Here is a 20,725-nt window from a genome sequence, read left to right on the forward strand (position 1 = left end):
TGGTCTGCTGGCTCTCCCTCCCTGCAGCTGACACCAGGGGCCAGAAGTGTGTATCCAGCAGCCAATTTAGATGTGCGCTGCTGATCAGCTTAGTTGGGCAGCCTTCAGCAGTGCCTGGTATGATGGGAGATGCGCATGAGCACCCCCAGGCTCCTGGCCTGAGCCAGCACAGGCTTCTGCCTGCTTTGGCCGCCAGAAGACTGAATGTCTGTTCAGCTTGTTATTGGCTCTATGTATACAGCTTAGAAAAGCCTGTGAAGACTGAATAAATTTCTCTGTGGGCTTTTTGAACGTCTGTACTTAGCCCTAACTCCCTCAGTTGTTGTTCTGGGGCACCATGGCAGACTTCAGGACTCAGCTTGAGGCATATAAAGAAAGTAAACCTGCCTGCATGACTATTCGTACAGAAACATCCAGAAGCACAGTATGCGTGGGAGTTACAAGATGCGTTGCACACAGTACCGTACCTAGAGTCCCAGCCGCCCAGGGCTAACTTTTAGTATTAAGCCCCCCTTCGCTAGAGATAACATTACTAATAATTTTTAAATTACCATTTTTGGGCCCCCTTTCTGTCTGGGCCCCAGGCAGCCACCCAGTCCACCCATGCCTGTTTCTGGTCCTGGCTGCATGGTTGTTCCTGAAGCTGCATAGAAGGTTTCCCTCCAGAGCAAGCAATGTTATATATCCCACTAATATTTGCTACCTGAGAGATGAACCATTCAGAGCTCTAGGAAGAAAAGCAAAAAATAATCCTGGGAAGTGAGCAACCGACTGACAACCAAGAGGTGCAACCAATGTGACTGTTAAGTCTCAATATGTGCACCTACTCTGAATACAGACAAACGTTATTCCAGCTTTCAGCCTGCTGACAACAGATATTCTTAACTGGCGTGCTACGAGGTCCTTTAAAGGGTTCTGCAGGGTACCACACAATATTAGCACTGTTAGCACTTGTGAATCATGTACAAGATTAGCCCAGAGATTTAAAAAACATTCTGACCTGCTGTGGGTTTTCTGTGTTCTTTGGAACAGAAGAATTGCTCTGGTATTTTCCCCATAGTCAAAAAAGGAGTGAAAGCTAAGAGATGGCGCTTTCTGAGGGCTGCCTTGAGTCTAACAAAGGCTGAGAACCCCTGTTCCATTCTGCCAGCAGCTTCCAGAGTGCACACACATCCACTGCAGCAGCTGTGCAAACAGCATGAAGGTTCCAGCTGTTCAAAAAGAACCGCTAAAGCTAGCAGAAGGCATTGGTGCCTCTACATGCATCTTTTGCTGGGTGCAGAAGTATTTTCACTTGAAGAGGTAGTGTAACTCTCCTGGAAGAAAGAGGTATTCTGCCAACACAGAGGAGCTTTGAGTGCAGACACATATACAATGTTCTGCCAGCAAAACTTTCAATTAGGGAAGCCCTCAGTCAGACAAATGTATGGTCTACTGTGGTTTATTTTATGGACCCAAAAGAGAGAGATGGGCAGGAAGCATGTCCATGGCTAAACCAATTATCAACTCAAGTGGTACCAGTACACATACCAGGTATTAGCTTTTATTTTAAAGTTATTTATAAGTATTTCAAATCATGTTCATAATATCTTGGTGTACATGAAATATTTACCAAGAATTGTATGGCACTGTCTCTTTAAATATACTGGCAGCTACACTCAGGTTCTAGTATACAACAAACCTGAAGGTTTAACTCTGTATAATGCATTATTGAAAAGATGGAACTGTTGTCTGTAAGAAAGGGGCATCAGCACAGTTGTACATAAAATATTCCCCAAATCCAGTACAAAATTGTAGCTAAATAAAGGTTGCCATTTGTTACATTTGCACTAACCAAACAGAATGGCAAAGTCCTCTCTTGTACTACCCTATGTGTTTAAAAATAAAAAATAGTTTTAGCCCTCCTGATTCAGAAAGCAGTCTCCACATTGTAAAATGTTGCCTTATGAAGCTTGCCTCATGAAAGACTGAAAAAAAAACCTGTACCAAAAGAGGCATGAACTCCCTTCAGTCTTCTTGGTGACGTTTCAATAGGGAAATACAAATTTCTAAATTAGCAGCAGTAAATTAAAATGTGTACAATTTATAAAATGTAAAAACTAACAACAGTAATTTATAAGTTAACATTAATTTATAAATTAACAACACATTACATTTACAAAATTAACAACAATAATGCTGGTTCCTTCCATGAATCCCACAGTAACAGACCTACATGTTACTGGCAATGAACTTGAAAGAATGTCCCACTGCCTTGATGGACTCCAAGGGCAACACAAATAATTCCTGGTTAGCACCAGGAATCTCAGCACATAACTACAAACATCTCAAGGGATAGCGTACAGATATGGCTACTTATTGCCATCAAAATTTTTGTAAACCCAACTACTGAGGATGATTTCCCCATTCAGCCAGGCTATTAACTTTAGATTATATAAAGCTGTTTCCCAATATGAAAGTACTTCAGCACAATGGTTTCAGGTTTTATACCATCTCCAAGGCTAGACTGTATTATACTGCCCCACATTTTCTTTCTCTCTCTTTTTTTCCTGAAGGTACTAAGGAACCTATTGCTGCAGAAGAGGTGCAAAAGTTCTTTTTACTGTGGCTGCTTACAGATGGGGGAGGAGAGGGGGGCAGAAGGGGAACGGCCCTTTTCTTTAAACTTGGTGTGCCCCCTCACTGAGTGCAGTGCATGCCCACAACAGGCATTACATTAGTTGGACCCATCTCATCCATCATCTGTATATATTAGGTGGTTCAGTGGGGCTTTTTGGCGTTTTTATTTAAGAGCTGATTGAATCAATTAAAGCTAAAAATGACACAGCTTGGAGCAATCCCAGTCAGGTCATGAAAGACTACAGAGCTCTGGGAACGGGGTTTAGGGGGTTGGGGGCACAGGTGGTCTTTTCCTCGCTCCTCCCAGTTGTGGGTCATGAGCTGAGGAGGGAGAGACGGGTCGAGGTAGTCAACCAAAGACTGAGGCACTGGTGTCATGAAAGCTTCGGCTTCCACAATCACAGTTTGTTCTTTGGTGAGAGAGGCAGTGGTCTGCTGGGGAGAGATGGTCTCCACCTCACTCCGCTGGGGAGGAGGCTCTTCTCAGCCAGATTGGCTGACCTGTTCCACCGGGCTTTAAACTAAGCCTGCCAGGGGTTGGGGGGATTACTGCCACTGCAAGCCCACTGGGCAACCTTTGTAAATCCAGCAGGCTAAGGCACTTAAGGGAACTCACCCCTACCCTAGCCCTGGAATGATCTGTAGGGAAGGCAGGGGCCACCAATGGGACACTTACCTGCCTGTACACCAATGCCAGGAGCTTGGGGAATAAACAGGAAGAACAGGTCCTCCTGCTAAACATGAAAGACTATGACCTCGCAGGGATAACGGAGACCTGGTGGGACTCCACCTATGACTGGGCCACAGGTATAGATGGCTATACCCTGTACAGCCGTGATCATACAGATAAAAGAGGTGGGAGTGTAGCTCTCTATGCCAAGAACAGCTACATGTCCCTGCAAATTGACATTAGCACCCAGGAAAGACAACTGGAGTCTCTCTGGGTTAAAATACATTGGGGAATGTGGCACAGGGGGCATCATGGTAGGAGTCTACTATACACCTCCTAACGAGAAACAAGAGCTGGACCAGGAATTCGCCAGGGAACTGGGTGAGGCTGCACGCTCTCGGTGCATGGTTGTCATGGGAGACTTTAACTACCTGGACATCTCATGGGGAGAGCACTCGGCCAAATCCGATCAGTTGCAAAGCTTCCTCACGTGCGTGGATGAGCTCTACCTGACTCAAGAAGTCTATGGGCCGACAAGAGGTAAAGCATTGCTGGACCTGGTACTGGCCAAAGAGGACCTAGTCAGCGACCTAATAATCGATGGAAAGCTGGGTGATAGTGACAACGAGCTGATCACCTTTACCATCCATCGCAAAGCTGGCAAGTCAGTCAGCAATACAGAAGTCCCTGACTTCAGGAAAACTGACTTTGACAAGCTCAGGAGGCTTGTTGTCGAGGCCCTAAGGGACCACGACTTGACAGGAAGAGGAGTCCAAGAGGAGTGGTTGCAGGAAGAGGAGTCCAAGAGGAGTGGAAGAGGAGTGGAATCAAGGGAGCGAGCCTGACAGCACGAGGGATGGCCATCCCATCTTGGAGGAAGGGTAGCAAAAGAGCACAGCAACCCCCTTGGCTCAGCAGGGAACTTGAGGACCCCCTATGTCTCAAAAGAGAGACTTATAAAGGATGGAAGGCTGGAATTACCACCAAGGAGGAGTACTCAGCATTGGTACGTACGTACCTGCAGGGAGCGGATCAGGAAACCCAAGGCTGCAACCAAGCTCCATCTGGCTTCACATATCAAGGATAACGAAAAGTCCCTTTTCAGATATGTAGGGAGTTGGAAAAAAAGCAAGGGTAACATTGGACCCTTGCCTAGGGCTTCAGATGGTTCCAAATCCTTTGGCAAGCATCCTACATACAGGCCCAAGCCCAAAAGCTTGGGGTTCAGATGCCCCCGAATCTGGCTTGCCCTCAGCCAAATGGCCACAGCAGCAAGCTAGGAAGGAATTTCCTATTTCCATAAAATCAGCGTGTAGCTGAGATCCTCCTAATAGAAACTGGCCAGTAGGAAGCTAACTATGGAGGATCTTGTAGGGTGTCCTGTCCGCAAGCAAACAGGGTGCAACACTCCACTACACAATGCCCTTTTAATTGCATTACCTTGGTCAGGGTATTTCCCCTGCCACGTAAGCTGGCTTGAACTAATGCTGCCTCTTATGGTAAAGTGGTGTTTTGTTTATTTTTTTACCATGTCTGTCAGCATCCTGTCACACCACAATTAAGGAATTACTGAGTTTGCAGTACTCTTTGTTAAACAGTAGGAGGTGTTATTAAGAAGGGCTATATTACTTGGATTGTCCCTGGTGAATGGTATGGGATGCTGAAGTTTGTGTATTTTGTTATGGCCTGGTGAAACAATTCTGTATGTTTTTTATTCTCTCCATGGGAAGTACATGGTGCTTCCTTTGTGACTTCTTAAAAATTCATGAAGTCAAATTCATTCTAGGTGAGGTGCAAATCCATTGAGTTTTACACAGTTAACATCAGGGGTGAATTTGGAATGCAGCCAAATACCATTTTGTTTATATTTAAAGGGAAATATATATGCTGGGTGTGAGAGAACAACCAACCCCAAGAATACAGCAACATAGAGATCTGTTTGTTTTGAATGCTGCACTTTTGCACAGAACGTACCCCGGACAATATAGCTGTAAATGTATATCTTTCTAAATATTTAAAGGCTTAAAAGACAGAGGAGTAAAAAGTGACAGGTTTCTGTTATCTTTTTATGTTGTAAACATGAGTGTAGGTAAGAAGGCAAAGATACATAATACTCTGAAGAATACAAAACTTGCAGTATTAGATAGAGACACCAGGGAGGAATTTAAAGAAAGGGGATGACCTGTCAGGATAACAGGCAAAGAAGCTGACCTCAAGTTCTTCTCTTGATGCAGCTGCAGGTTGGGCTGGGTAAACTGTTAGCTTACTTCCTGCAAAAACCACAGCCAAAGTGGCTTGATACCACAGCCATTGTTTACAAAGTAGGAGCCATCCAATGGCAAGATGTCTAGTATATGCACAAGCTGATGCATCATCATAGTTCAGAGCATTTTTTCTTCCAGAGGCTTGAAAACTGCTCACAAAAAAGAAAATGACCAGAGGATGCACAGGGAGGAATCATGAGATTTTTAGATTTTGACCCCAGGGCACAGAACACAATAAGATCCTGATAGCACCAGCCAGATAGCCCACTGTGCACTGAAGAAACAACCACTCCAGGCACAGGGCCTGGAAGCAGTGCAAAGGAGCATGGGATTCTCAGCTATATTGCTGAGCGTGTATTTCAGAGGTACTGTCCACCACATGGAAGCATTGGCTTGTATTGGTGTAAAAGCTGGCTGCCAATTGACAGCCAGCTAGCATGAATGCATGCCAGTTGACATGAAACAGTTACAATTAAGTCAATCACATTCTCCTTCTCTACTACAAGCATATAAGCCCTACAAACTTGCATGTTGCTGGGGTGCTGTAAAAACCTAATGGAATATATACCTTGGAAGTTTACAAGAACTCAAAGACCTGCCCTACTCTTCTCTCAGTAAGATTCAGGAAAAACTAACTAAAAATACTTGGAAACATTGCATCCTATGGCAAAGCTAGGCACTGACACCATTTTGCAAATCTTCCAACAGCAATAACTTGCCATGCCAAAGGCTACAAGTGAAACAAGGCAAATATTTCTGTGGCTTTTATATAACAAATTACCAGCTCCAAGTTGTACTTGCAGCTTTCTATATTTATAAAGCAGAATGCACATACAGTTGGGTCTTTTAACTCTTTGACATTTAGCTGAGGTACAAACTATTTCACTTGTTTCTCCCTTTGAAAGAGCTTTGATCTTTCGCAAATCTTTCAAAGGCTCAACTTGATCTATTGATTATTTGAATGCTTTTCACCAGAATAGTCTCCATCACAACATTCTTCGATGAGAAAGCCTTAATGTCTTTTCATATTTTTCTTCTTTTAAAATATTGTGCATCTTCTATGCTTAGGGAAATCTACAATTTTAATAAGCATTAGTGAAAAAACATGTTGTTTTATACTAGCCCCATTTGACAAAAGGCAGCAGTTCATACCAATAATAATTTCAAAAATTATTTTTAAAGAAAGAAAAAGTATACTACAAACAACTAAATAGAAACTATACGGCTAGGGATAGACATTACACATAAACCAGTTTCAGTGATCAGAAACTGGTTCAAACCTGTAACAGAACAGATATTCAGTGCACATAAACCAGTTTGAGAATGGCTGAAACTGGTCTGAGATAAACCTGGCTGAATGTAGTATCAGACTTAACTGATTTGGCTCAAACCAGTTTATACAATGTCTGTCCCAGACCCCTTGCTGGTTTAAAATAAAACCAGACTCCCCCCAGCATCCCAGCATGCTTTCTGGGATGGGTGGGGCTCTCTGATCCACAGCAGGCCTGGCCCCTCCCCTCTGCTCCCTGGCTGCAGCTCAGCAGAGACTGCAGGCATCTGCCTGGGTTCTGCTCCCCCTACCCGCTTCTAAGCAGGGATTCTGCTATCCCCTTCGTCTTACACAGTTGCACAGCAGTAGCTAGCAGACCACATGCTGGCTATGGCCTGTGCTGTGGGACAAAGGTAGAATCAACATGTAGCTGATAATGTCCCTCTGTTGTTTTCTTAATAGGGTGATAAACACTGCTATCAATTCCCTGCTGGGCTGCTCATAAGGAGGGGGGAAACCCTCCCTAATCAGACCAGCCTACCGGGGCCTGGCCACGACCCCCTCAGCTCAGCACTGTGGAAGGGATGGGAGGGCTGCTCTAACACATCCCGGCTTCTAGCCTGAGCCACTGCAGGCATGTGCCTGCATGTCTGGGATGTCTGTGCACTTACAAAGTAATTCAGCCTAGCTAGGTTAAACTAACCTGTGAAGATTGAATCAATTCAGGCTCAGGCTTTTTGAATGCCTGTCCCTAGCCCAAAAGTTACTGAACTTCAGCCCAGAACTGGCTGAAACCAGTTTAAGATAAACCTGGATGGATGGGTCATTTTCCCATCCATCTATTTCCCCATCCATCCAGATGAACCTAGTGGTGGACGGGTCATTTTCGACCTGGAGGGATGTGGGCAGTGGGGTCCCCCACGGCTTGGTCCTCGGACCCGCACTGTTCAACATCTTCATCAGTGACTTGGACGAGGGGGTAAAAAGCACCCTATTCAAATTTGCTGATGACACTAAGATGTGGGGGGAAGTGGGCATGCTAGAAGGGAGGAATAGGCTGCAATTGGACCTGGACAGGTTACAGGGGTGGGCAGATGAGAACAGGATGGGTTTCAACGCTGACAAGTGCAAAGTGCTGCACCTGGGGAGGAAGAACCAGCAGCATACCTACAGGCTGGGGAACTCCCTTCTCATCAGTGCAGAGGCAGAAAGGGATCTTGGAACCATTACTGATGCCAAAATGAACACGGACTGACAGTGTAAGGACGCGGTCAGGAAGGCCAACCACACCTTGTCATGCATCCACAGATGCATCATTAGCAGGTCCAAGGAGGTGATCCTCCCCCTCTATGCGACACTGGTCAGGCCGCAGTTGGAGTACTGTGTCCAGTTCTGGGCCCCGCACTTCAGGAGAGATGTGGATAGCATTGAGAGGGTTCAGAGGAGGGCCACCCGCATGATCAGGGGGCAGCAGGGCAGGCCCTACGAGGAGAGTTTACGGGACCTGAACCTGTTCAGCCTCCGCAAGAGAAGGCTGAGGGGGATCTACTGGCCTATTACAAACTAGTTAGAGGGGACCAGCAGGTATGGGGGGAGTCCCTGTTCACCTGAGCACTACCAGGAGTGACTAGAAATAACGGTCACAAGCTGGCAGAGGGTAGATTCAGACTAGACATCAGGAGGCACTACTTCACTGTCAGGGTGGCTAGAATCTGGGACCAATTTCCAAGCGAAGTGGTGCTGGCTCCTACCCTGGGGGTCTTTAAGAGGAGGTTAGACAAACACCTCGCTGGGGTCGTTTGACCCCAGTACTTTTTCCTGCCATGGCAGGGGGTCGGACTTGATGATCTGCTCAGGTCCCTTCTGACCCTACCAACTATGAAACTATGGATGGCTGCAGTATAAGACTAAACTGATTTAGGTTAAATCAGTTTATTGAACTTCTGTCCAAGATCCCCTCCAGATTCAAGTTAACTCACAGTTCCCCAGCATCCCAGGATCTTTTACACCTCCCCAGCATCCCCACCCCCTCTCAGGGTGGGTGGGCTAGCCTTGGCCCAAGCTGTCTTCTCCAGCTGAGCAGAGAGACATGTGCTAGCACTCCCGGTTTCTAGACTAGGCCACTGCAGGCATGTGGCTGCATTTTCAGAATCAAAAGTGAATGTCTATTCGCTTGTTTATTGGTTCAGTCTATGCAGCTTAGACTAACCTGAACAGACTGAATCGATTCAGCCTTGGGCTTTCTGACTGTCTGTACTTAGCCTAAGAATAAAGCAGAATTTTTTTTTAAATTTCACCAGAATAAGTATTTTCCATATCAACAGAAGGTAAGAAAATGAGTGGCAATTTTGTAGAAAAATGTTTTCTGCAAATAAAAGAGAAAAGCTTGCTATTTTTAATATTCATCCCCAAAGGCTGATGATAAATATTTAGATGTTTGACAAGTACCTTTAAAAAGGGGAAAAAAGCAAACAAAAGGGAAAAGAAAGAATCAAAGCCAAAGTTTAAATGAGGTGAAATATACCTGAGCTTTCTTTCCTTTGCTGCCTTAGAAAGACCACAAAGGATACCCACTATGTTTGTTTTAATAATAGTAGGGAAAACATGAGCTGAAAAACTGAATACCTTCTCTAACACAACATAACAGATTCAGATTACTGAGAAAAATAGGATAAAGGCCATTATTTTAACCACTGTCTGTCAAAACATATCTTTGCTTAAAAAGAAAAAGGTAATATGCTACCATATCAGTGTATTAGCACTTTGGGCTCTTCTAAACTGATATGTTCAGCAGCTAGATTAATACTACTACTGTCTGAACCCCTGAAAGGGGAGAAAGGACAGTTCTTCAGGCAGCTACAGCAGATCTGAAGCAAAGATTAGCTCACGCACACAGGTGCTATTGTCATGCAGCAGCATACTTTCGCCTTATAATTTTGAGACCCATTCATGTTATCCATCATAACATAAGCATATGAGGCTCTCATAAAGAATGGTTCCAGACCACAGCAGAAGCAAGTATATTTTAATTTAAGTTGGTAAGAGCTATGTAGAATGAAAGTAGAAATATGAGTGAATGAGTTTTAAATTAATTTTAGCCATATTAGAAACGATGAGAAATTATTCAAATAAAAATGATAAATTATATGAAATTAAAAAAGACAGCTCCAGTGATTTTTAGCTTTCCTCCCTATTTTAAATAAGATTTTCCCACATACCATATGCCTCTAAATAAGACATACATCTTGTTCCTGGAAAAAAAGAGCTATTTTTACAGATATTTTGCTACATAGAGCAGGGACAGAGATTTATCTTCCGGTCACTCAGTCTTCCTTTTCTGCTCAGGCAAAAGCTACACTCTTGATGCTTTCACAGCTGAACTGGCTTCTTCCAGAATTAAAAAGAGAAAAAAAATGAGTAGTAATTCTCTGCTGTAGCTCCTTCTCTTTCTATCAAGGATAGGTGTTCAGGACTAGAGCTGTGCAAGGAAAGGTAATTCCATTTTATGGAGCATTTTCAAATTTCAAAAGGTTCTGTAAGTGGGAACGGTGTCTACTTGGTGGGATGACTTAAGAGCCATGGACTATGAAAGCCTGGTGTCCCTAGCTACAATATTCACATTATACTCGGGTCTCTCTTTATGCAAGGGTTATGTTCCAAAAAAAAACTTGTATAAAGTGAATATACGTAAAGCGAATCCGTTATTACATGTAATTAATAGAGATATGTACCAGCCTCAGTCTACTGCCACCACAAACCATGACAAATTCACACAGTAATCACACAATACAATGACTGCTATGCGGAGAGGTTGCGAGCTCTGTGCTGCAAAAAGTGGCATGCACAAGGGGTGTGTCGCCAGGGCAGCGCAGGGTGGGGATGGAGAGGCACTTGGGGGTGGGAAGCAGGCCAGAAGGGAACACCGGCTGCTCTATTGTACATGCACGTGGTGCTCCCTGTCTCACCGCCTTCCTTCCACTTCCTCCCAGCTCCCTTCAGGCTGGAACTCTGCCAACCTGCAGGGAGCTCATTGCCAGCTGACTTCACATAAGATCATATTTTTCTAGCACAAAGCAAATTTCTGGTATAAATAAGGTTGTTGCATATAAACGAATTTGTACAAGACAAATTTGCATAAAGAGAGACCCAAGTGTAGTTGGTAAGTTTCCCTTGTCATGTATGTCTTGTCCCCCATATCAAAATAAGATTTCTGAGCAATTAGAGGATGCACTGAGCACTATCTGAAGAACTGGGCTCACCTCTTCTTGAATGATAATGCACCTGAAAGAAAGGTCTTTGGACACACAAGTGGTCCAAGCTGGTGAACAGTGCACAAAGCATGTGGAGTAGACTATTAGACTGAAAAACAAACTTCACAGCCCTCAGAGTGGAAACCCCGTAACAGACTGACACTTCACCAGCTTGGAGCAGCCTGCTCCTGATATGGATGCAAAGCAGAAACTTGCAAAGGCAGCTTTCACTACCACTTTATTGCAATCATTTATTTCCCCATTCTAGCTCTTCTGCCTCTCATTCACTCCATGAGTCTCCCTGGTGTCTGGATGAAGGGACAAACTGACTCAATCCTCTCCCTCTGCTAACCCATTTGTACTGGCTGTGACTTTTGCCATTTACCATTTACTTTACTTTTCTAAAAACACTTCAGAATGTTAAGTTTTAAAACAAGAGATAAAATTTTGCCTGCTTGGTTAGAAGTCCACATGAGAGATTAGGTAAGGTTCCTATCTTGGGGTTACACCTGGAAAGCTTAGAATGGCTGGAAAGGACTAGGAAGATTCTCTATCCTATCCCTCCCCTCCCTGCCCCTGCCACCTCCGAGGAAAGGGGTTTACTAGCATCATCAAAATACCTGCAAAGACCCAAAAGAACCATTTAAGTATCATCTTAAAGTCAAAGTAAATAAAAAGCTGGGTGAATCAGAACACACAAACAAGCAGATTTCAGGTTAACTTTGAGTGCTACCCATGGAGGAGACCGAAGAAACTGGAGTTAGTACCATCATCCACTATTTTTGCTTAAAGGAGTCACAACTGGAGGACAAGAATGAAACCTTCCTGTGTTCTAGCACATGAGGAAGTATTAAGAATAGCTATCTTGGCTCTGCTCCTGTGGGAGGCCAGGGTAAATGTTGTGTATCATTAATAGATATCTGCAGATATCATTAATAGATATCTGCAGTACTGGAAAATGAAAGCGAACTCAGATAATTTTTGTCCAAACTGTGACTTAAGTATGACAAAATTGCCTGTTACTATTATATATAACTGGAAACCTTTAGGAGAAGAGGTTTTTCTTTCCTAACCATGTGTATATTTAAATAACAAATGCAAAAACCACTGTATTACTTGAGATCCCACCAAAACAGGATGCTGTGTTAATGTTTTCAATCTGCAGATTGTGGACAACAGGCACATACATATCTGAACTCAGCATAGGTTAATTAGGATCATAACCAGCAATGCTGAGATACAATAAGCAACATAACTGGGTATTTCTCCTACAGACCAGGAAGTAACGAGAAGAGAGAGAGAGAGATTATTATTATTTCTATGTTTAAATGTTTGGGTGGTGTTAGAATATTGTGGCTACAGAGACTAAAGAAAGCTGAGAGATGAGAGAGATTAACACAGAGATAAAGAGACAGACCAGATTAACGCAGAGATAAGCATACACAGAATCAGATTCTCACTTTACATAAATCAGCAGTTTCATCTACAGCAAAAGAGCTACACCTCTTTACTCCAGCAGCAGATCTGGCACACTGTGCTTCTGATATTAATTCTCTGAAAACATCCCATACATGCCAATCAAAACAGAATCGCACTTAAAAACAAGATCCATATGCCTATTTGTTTTTACATTTTTATCTTGTAATAGTAACAACGACCTTGGTGTAGGGCATTTCCTGGGGACTAATGACAGGCTGAAAGGAGCTGCTCAGTCAGTTAACCCTAAGGCATTCAATTAAGCCCCAGGAAATGCTCTATATTTCAAACATTATTTCTTAATCAAGACACACTGAACACCTGTTTATCTCAAGGAGATGGAAGGAGGGCTGAAAAGGCAAACAGATATCTTCTCCCTTTTATTTTCATATTTAAATATATTTAGGACTGCATTCTGTTATCAAATGCTTCATGGATGTTTTCATTTTTTCAATTAGGTTAAAAACATTCCACCTGGATCATGGTGTCCCTAAGCGAACAAAGATACACAGATCAAGTAAATGACGGGATAAAAAGTTGTTTTGCAGTTTTTAAAACCAATCCTCTAGTACTTAACATAGTGTTCCAAAACCTGACACTGAAAATATACAAAAAATTCCTGGTTTAAAAGAAACTGGTCTTAAGTTTTCACCACTCTTATTCCGTCTTTCAAGTATAAATTATAAGTGCTCTATTCATTTAAAAGAAAAACTTCTAAATCCAGGTTAAACTAACTCTGTAATTTCCAGTGCATGATCAGGAAAATTTAGAGCAGATTCACAAAGGCAAACAGTATGCAGACTTGTATTTGTGCACGTGGTCATTCTATGCAAGTGTGTTTTTTTGTGTTCAAGAGAATTAGACATATATCCATGTTGGCATACATTTCCACCAGACTCCTGGATTTCTTAGAAAGACCCTGTAGAGTACTAAAACAATCAGAAGCCCTGAAAATATTTTCTCCCAAGAGACAGAAGACAAGCATACAATATTCATTAGTGTTGTTAATTTACAAAATGGGTCCATTACAAAGAATCTCAGAGTTAACCAAGTAAAAATCCATCCATAATTAACCCACTCTTAAAAACTCTTAAGCTTTTACTTTAAGTGTAGAGGAGCTGATTTTTATTTTTATTTGTATGAGTGTCTTTTTATTGCCTTTGATCAGGGGTGGACAAAGTCTGGCTCATGGGCAGGATCTGGCCAGTTGTGGAATCCATTTCCCAGCCTGTGTGGGTGGGGCCAGTTTCCATGGAGACCCCCAGCAGCAACTGGGCTCTGATAGCATGGGGTCAGGGTTTACGTGAAGACCGGCCTGAGCAGCACTGGCCAGGCACACAGCAGGGCAGGGAGCTGCTCCAGGGCTTGCAGCGGTAACACCATGGTCTGGAGCTGAGGCAGAGCCGCGATCTTCAGCCTGCATGTCCTGGGCAGGGGCGTGCAAGCAGTGGGTCACGGCTCTGCCCCAGCAACCTGCAGCAGTGACAACGTGTCTAGAGCCAGGGCAGAACTGTGATCTGCTGCCTGCATATCCGTTCCTGGAGCATGCAGGCTGCAGATTGCGGCTCTGCCCCGGCTCTGGACCATGCTGTCACTGCTGTGAGATTCAAGCCTGTCCTCGGAGCAGCTCCCTGCTCTGCCAGCACTGCTGGGGCCAGTATCCACAGAAACCCTGGCCCCATGCAATCACAGTGTGGCTGCTGCAGGGGTCTCCATGGAAACAGGCCCCAGCCATACGGGTAGGGGTTGCTGGGAAACGGAGTCCAGCCGCTGGCCAGATCTGCCATTTTGCCCACCCCTGCCTTTGATCCAAAGAACTCATGTTTTTCTTGTTTGTTTTTAATCCACACACACACGCACGCACACACGTTGCTCAGGGACACTTTATACCTACATAAATGAACTATTTCTTTTTTTCCCTTCAAGCTGGTGTGTAGCCCACATCACTATTCTTCTGCAGAGAACCTGAAGAAAAACATCCTAAACTATCCAGGAGTGTTGGTGGCCATATAAGCAGAGCTTCTAACAGGCTCAGTAAGTACTTATTATGACATCTTTTCTAGATTATTTTGTGAGGAAACTGACCAGAAAAAGTAAGGACAACATGGCCATGCTAATGACTGCAACTTACATATTATTGTTATCTCCAGATAGCAACCATGATTATCCTTTCTTCAAGATGTTGCTATTACTTTTCTCCTTCAGCACTTTACTCAGCTTTTAGAGATAACTGCTCACATTTGTACTTGGACCCTTTTGTGGCATATAAATGAAACCACCTATTTTACATGTAGGGAAGAGAGAACTGATAGAGGAAAGAAATGGCAAAATATAATGAAAACACTTTAATACTTTTTCCTTTATTTTTTAAAATGAGTAGAATAAATATTTTTCATTAATAAGTAGGACTTGACATAGTACATAACTCTGGTATATTTATGTTGATAGTCTTGCAAAAAAAACAAAAGAAAAAGTTTCCCCACCTTATAATGTATTAATAACTTATGTAACATTTCACATATAGTGTTTTAACATACCTTTTGGCCAGCCATACTTTGGCTTCTATACAAGTAATGATGTCATCTAACTCCCGCTGAACGTCTGAATTAACCCTGTGTTTAGATTCCAAGTAGGACTGCAGCAAGTAAAAGATCTAAATCAAAAAGAAGAAAATAAAAGTTGCAGATGGCTGTGAAAATATTACAGGCCTAGGGCCTCACCACTCCATAAAATATCCTTGCAGAAAAAGATAGAAGACAGTCACCTGCAGAATGACCACCTGCTATTCATACAGGAATGTGCATTAATTTTGCACAATGACAGAACTATATCCTTAACTGGCTGTTCTACAGCATTTACTTTTCACAAGAGAACAAAAAAAACCTATTATCCCATAAGTGGTACTACCTTGTATCATATGCTATAAACTTTTGTGAGCCTCAGGTCATTTCATCAAATACTTGTGGAAGTTCATTAGAACTAGTCTTTCATGACAAAACTTCCATATCTCAACAGCTAAAACAAGCAGTATTTTTTTTAAATGGTTTGAACATTTCAGCCTCAATAGAATGTATTAATGACCTCTGTCTGAGATAACTATTAGAACATAAAATTCATGTGCAGAAATAATACACAAAATCTGGTTTTGATCACAGCAATTGTAAGAGTATAATTACTCGTAAATTTACAACTCACCGCGCATTTGCTTTCCTGTGTTACAAATATGAAAGATACAGGCCCTTAGCCTGTAATGAAATATACACAGACAAATTTCAACAAGTCAATGCCCAAACAAATCATGGATCTAATGCTGCAAAACTGTTTTACTTATTCATGGAATTTCTCAGAAGAGCAAAATGACATTTTTCTTAGAAAGTCAGCTGTTAAACAGTTGTTGTTACCATAGGAAAACATATTGCACATTATTGTGTGAACACCTCCTGAGATAACCTCAAAAATGTGTTTCTTGACAGGGATGGATCCCGGATTTGGCAAAGGGGGGTGCAGGAGCAGCCACTTGTGCTGCAAGGGTGGCTGCTCCCTGCCGCAAACCGGTGCAGGGTCTATTGTTACATGCCTTGGTGATTTAAAAGCAGTCCCGAGGCTCCCAGGGTGTGGTACAGTCCAGAAATGGGCATGGAGCGGTGCCACTGCACCCCCTGTGGATCCGCCCCTGCTCCTTGTAACAGTGGCCAAAGTAAAAAAGTTTGCCTTGCTTTCCTAGATCTGGGTCAGTACTATTCCAGCTGTAAATTAACAGAGTTTGACTTCTCCCCATATTGATTCTAGGAAATCACGCACTAACATACAAAGGCCTAGCATGCTACAACCACTACTGACATTTGTCAATTAAAAGACATTGGAAAGCAACATAGTCTTTGAAGAGCAACATTTATAAACTGTTTGCATTTACATTTGCAATCATTCTGAAACAACAAAATCTCCTAACTAGCATAACTAAAATGACAACTCGATGAATGTGTAAACTAAGGGTCATATTTGCTCAGCTTGTTTCTACAAAATCTTTTGTAATTCTTGGAACATGTCAACTTCTCTCATGAAAAGTAAAGCTGTCTTCTTTCAGCTGTGCCACCTAGGCTGACTCATCGTTATACCACAACTCTGGCAAAATCATTCTGAAATCAAGAGCTTCAATTTCCTCAGAAATAACTGGACCGCCAAACTGACAGACTCGCACAATAAAGGGAGAGTGATTTATGACTAGTGGAACTTAAGATAGATTTCATTTTGTTTTGTATTTTTAAGGGACCATTTGGTTCCTTAGTTAAATGAAAAATCTATATAAAATTATAAAACCAGTGTCAACGCTGGTCTGTTTCTTCAGGGGATATATTTTCTTTGGGCTAGAGCCAACAAAAAAAAATGTGGGCATCTAAAAATAAAGTGATGCAATGTTAACCTTTGAGCACTTGGTCTCCAAAATAGAATCCAGAACCCTTTGTTAAGGGAGGATAGCCACATGATGATGAATTCCCCTTTTTGACGCATTTATTTCTTCAAGTAAACAAACACACCTGGGTAGAGGAATCAAAATTATTCTGAAAATTGCATTAGGGACTTAAAATGTTCCATCAATAATTTAATGAGTCCCAGTGTGGAGACAATGATCACAGCTAAATCCTCAAGGCAGGCACAAGAGGGTCCTTAAAGACTTTTGTTAGGTTATTGTTCATTTCTTCCCAAAACCCACACAGAAGCTCAAAGTCCCACAATAAGAAGCAAGAACTTGCCTCCATTTCAAGCAAACAAATAAATCCTTCCCCATGAATAGACAGGGTAATTAGCAACTCAAGCGTGCCTAAGCAAAGAACCCAAAGCTTCCATTCTAGATCGCCTTCCATTTGAAGGGTTTGCTGTCATACCAACATTTTAATTCAATGAGGAAAAAGCCCACAGCTGAAACTGGTGTAAAGTAAAAATTACGCAAATGTACTTTACATAAATGCAAAGTTGCAAATAGTACATAGAAAGCCACTACCAGGAGTGGACGGGTGAAAAGACAAGGCCATCTAGGCCACTAATACTCAACCAGGGTGCTGCAGCACCCTGGGGTGCCTTTAAATCCTTTCAAGGGTGCCACAGAATGTTAGTACCGTTAGATGTGCAAACATGTTTCCCAAGATAAACCCAAAGATTTCAAATAGGAATCAACAGTTTTAAAAGCATTCTGACCCATAGTTGGCTTTCTGACTTCTTTGCAAACAGAAAAACTGCTCCATTATTTTTACATAGCCAAAAAACAAGTGAAAACTAAGAGCTGGCATTTTCTGGTGATGCTCGAGTCTAAGACTAGGGACAAAAGTTACACATAAACTGGGTTAAGTGATCAGAAACTGGTTTAAACCTGTAACAGAAGGGAAGTTCATTGCACATAAACCAGTTTCAAAATGGCCAAAACTGGTTTAAGATAAACCTGGCTGAATGCAGTTTCAGACTTACCTGATTTGGGTCAAAGCAGTTTATGCATCGTCTGTCCCAGACCCCTTCCTGGTTTATGTTAAATCAGTCCCCCAGCATCCCAGTTGCTTTGCAGCCCTGGGCTGCTCCAGAGAGCAGGGCTAGCTCCGCCCCTCTGCTCCATAGCCTGAGCAGGGGCAGGGGCGTGGCCAGAGGGCGGCCTGTGGTGGCAGGGCCCTTCCCAGCCTGCTGCAACTAAGTGATAACCGAGACCGGCAGCACAGGTGGGGGCTGGTTGGGGAGTGGGCTTCCTGGGCTAGCTCAGAGGCATTGGCAGGCCCCAAGCCTCGCAGCCGACACCACCACACCTCTTGCCTTGCGCAGCACCCAGAGCTACAGCTGCACAAGCAGCAGTGGACTGGCCGGGGCGGAGGGGGGGAGAAGGAGTGTGCTGTTCTGCAGTGTGGCTGCAGCTGTGGAAGCTGAAAGTGAGGGGGGCAGAACAGCCCCCCGCCCTCCACCCAGCCCACTGCTGCTTATGGGGCTGCAGCCCTGGGTGCTGCACAGGGCAAGGGGCACAGTGGTGGCAGCTGCTGGGATTGGGGCTGCTGGCACCTCTGAACTGGCCCAGGAAGCCCGCTCCCCAGCTAGCCCCCGCCTATGCTGCCGGACTGGACTGTCACGCAGTTGCAACAGGCTGAGAAGGGCCCAACCCAGCTGGCTGGGGCTCCATGACAGCTCTTCTCAGCTTGGGCATGGGGAGCTACAAAGCCCCTTTGGCCCCAGCCTGGGCTGCCTCTCTGCCTCTGCCCTCAGCAACACCGACAGGCTGGCTGGGTTCAACCCCGCAGCCCCAGCTGCAGCCCCAGCCCCAGCCCTGGGCAGATAGCAGGGCCATGCTGGCCAGATTTGGCCAGGCCCCCTGCCACCCGAGCAAGAACCAGAAGAAAGCTGCACAAAACCCAACTGGGGTCCTGTGCCCAGAGACAGGGGAGTTTAATTCCCACCGCCTTACCCCTTTTGCCTGAGGCACTGCCCCGGCTAGTGTCTGGCCTTGGGGACAAGACTGGGAAGTGTTGCTTTCCCCTCCCCCTCCAAGCACAGCCTGGCTGGGATCCCTACAGGCCAGGGTGGGGGTTTAAATCCCTCCCCAATCATACATAGCCCCTGTGGGGGGCCTGGACATGCCCCCCAAATCAGCTTTCCTCTAGCCTTGAGGCCAGTGGAGATGAGTAGGGGGTGCATGTGCACCCCGATAGCCAGTGTTCCCAGGCAGGGGGGGCACGCAAGAGCATTGGTGCCGCTCCTGAGAGTGCTGGCCAGGGAGTGGGGGTGCCAGGAGAAGTGATCCCTGTGGCCTCCCCACGGCTGATCATGCCCACCCGGAAGTGCCAGCGGTGCGCCCTGAAGTGCCAGTGGTACACTGCTGCCACTTCCAGGTTGGCATGATTGGTTGTGGGCCTCCCCCCAAGTCAGCGTGATCTGCCGCAGGGCCCGCCCCCATCAGTGTGATTGGCTCAGGGGGGACCCCCATCAGTGTGATTGGCTCAGGGGGGACACCCCCCCCACCCCGTCAGTGCAATCTGCCGCAAGGGACTCTCCCCCACTGGTCGCTGGTTTGCTGCTGGGGAGGCAAGGGCCCCCTGACTCAGGAGGCACCAGTCACCCATGCTTGTGGCCACTGCAAATGGAAGTGAGGGCTGATATAGTGCACCCTGGCTTCTAGCCTGAGCCACTGCATTTCCAGAATTAAACATGAATGTCTGTGCACTTGTAAATCAGTTCAATCTTTGCAAGTTAGACTAACCTGCAAAATTGAATCAAATTGGGCTCTGGCTTTTTGAATGTCTGTCCCTAGCCTAAAAGGTTGAGAAGTACTGATTTAGGCAAATAGTAGGGGTACTGATTTCATGTATATGGAAAACTAGCACCAATTGCATGGCCAGGAGATCTCTCCAGCCCTGCTCCTGCAGTGCTCACATGCATCAGCAAAATCCACAGTGGGACTGCTTCCATGACAAGGTCTTGCAACATAAGTTACAATGCTAATGGACCTGTGATCAAATCCTCTTAGTTCTTACCTCCAACACTCCCTATCTCCTTGTGTGGATGAATAGGTATCAACTGTGATGACCAGATTTCCAAAGTGAAATGTCCAAATTTCCCACATGGGCATATATGGTGCACTGAGTAAGCCTGCAGAGTATGATTTTGCTGCAAGTTAAGGAGCAAAAGCAGAAACAGTTTCAGCACCAGGAAGGAAGAAAATATGATCCCTGTCCCTCCCACTCTGCAAAGTTCTCCTTATCCCTGCTAACCTCTGAATTAGGCTCCTGACACAAGTAACACTTAAGACGGGATTAACTGGTTAATCACATCTTAAGTAATGACCTGGCCACATGTTCATTCAATTAATGACATGATAAAAACAGGAATAAGTGTGTAATAACTTCGTCAATGGTTCCTATCAAACCTTTAATTGAACTTGTGTTCAGTGCTCCCAGCTGCTGGATGTGCTGATGCTGGGTCCCAGTTAAGGCAGTGTCAGTGTTCAGAGTTCTCAGTCATCGGGGCACACCATGTGTTCCCACAGCTGAGATCTCTATGATTATGATCCTGGGCTCCCCCTGCACCAACAATATGCTCAATCCCAAAATCATGTCTCCTGCCATATGGCAGGAGGCACGATTGTTGGGATCACGCATCAGATCCCATCACACCTTCTTTTTAATGTCTATCAGTGGCCTTAGATTCTGAC

General features: G+C 44.4%; 1 protein-coding gene across 1 annotated transcript in view; it reads right to left on the reverse strand.

Annotated features, from left to right (window-relative positions):
- THADA (THADA, armadillo repeat containing) overlaps positions 1–20,725 on the reverse strand; it is a 296,890-nt gene that overhangs the window by 97,345 nt on the left and 178,820 nt on the right. Inside the window, exon 31 of the mRNA XM_025203203.1 lies at positions 15,087–15,202. Within this exon, the coding sequence (XP_025058988.1) occupies positions 15,087–15,202 (116 nt within the window). The remainder of the gene's footprint in view (positions 1–15,086; positions 15,203–20,725) is intronic.

Source organism: Alligator sinensis, unplaced genomic scaffold, assembly GCF_000455745.1.
Source record: "Alligator sinensis unplaced genomic scaffold, ASM45574v1 scaffold377_1, whole genome shotgun sequence".
Classification (NCBI taxonomy): domain Eukaryota; kingdom Metazoa; phylum Chordata; order Crocodylia; family Alligatoridae; genus Alligator; species Alligator sinensis.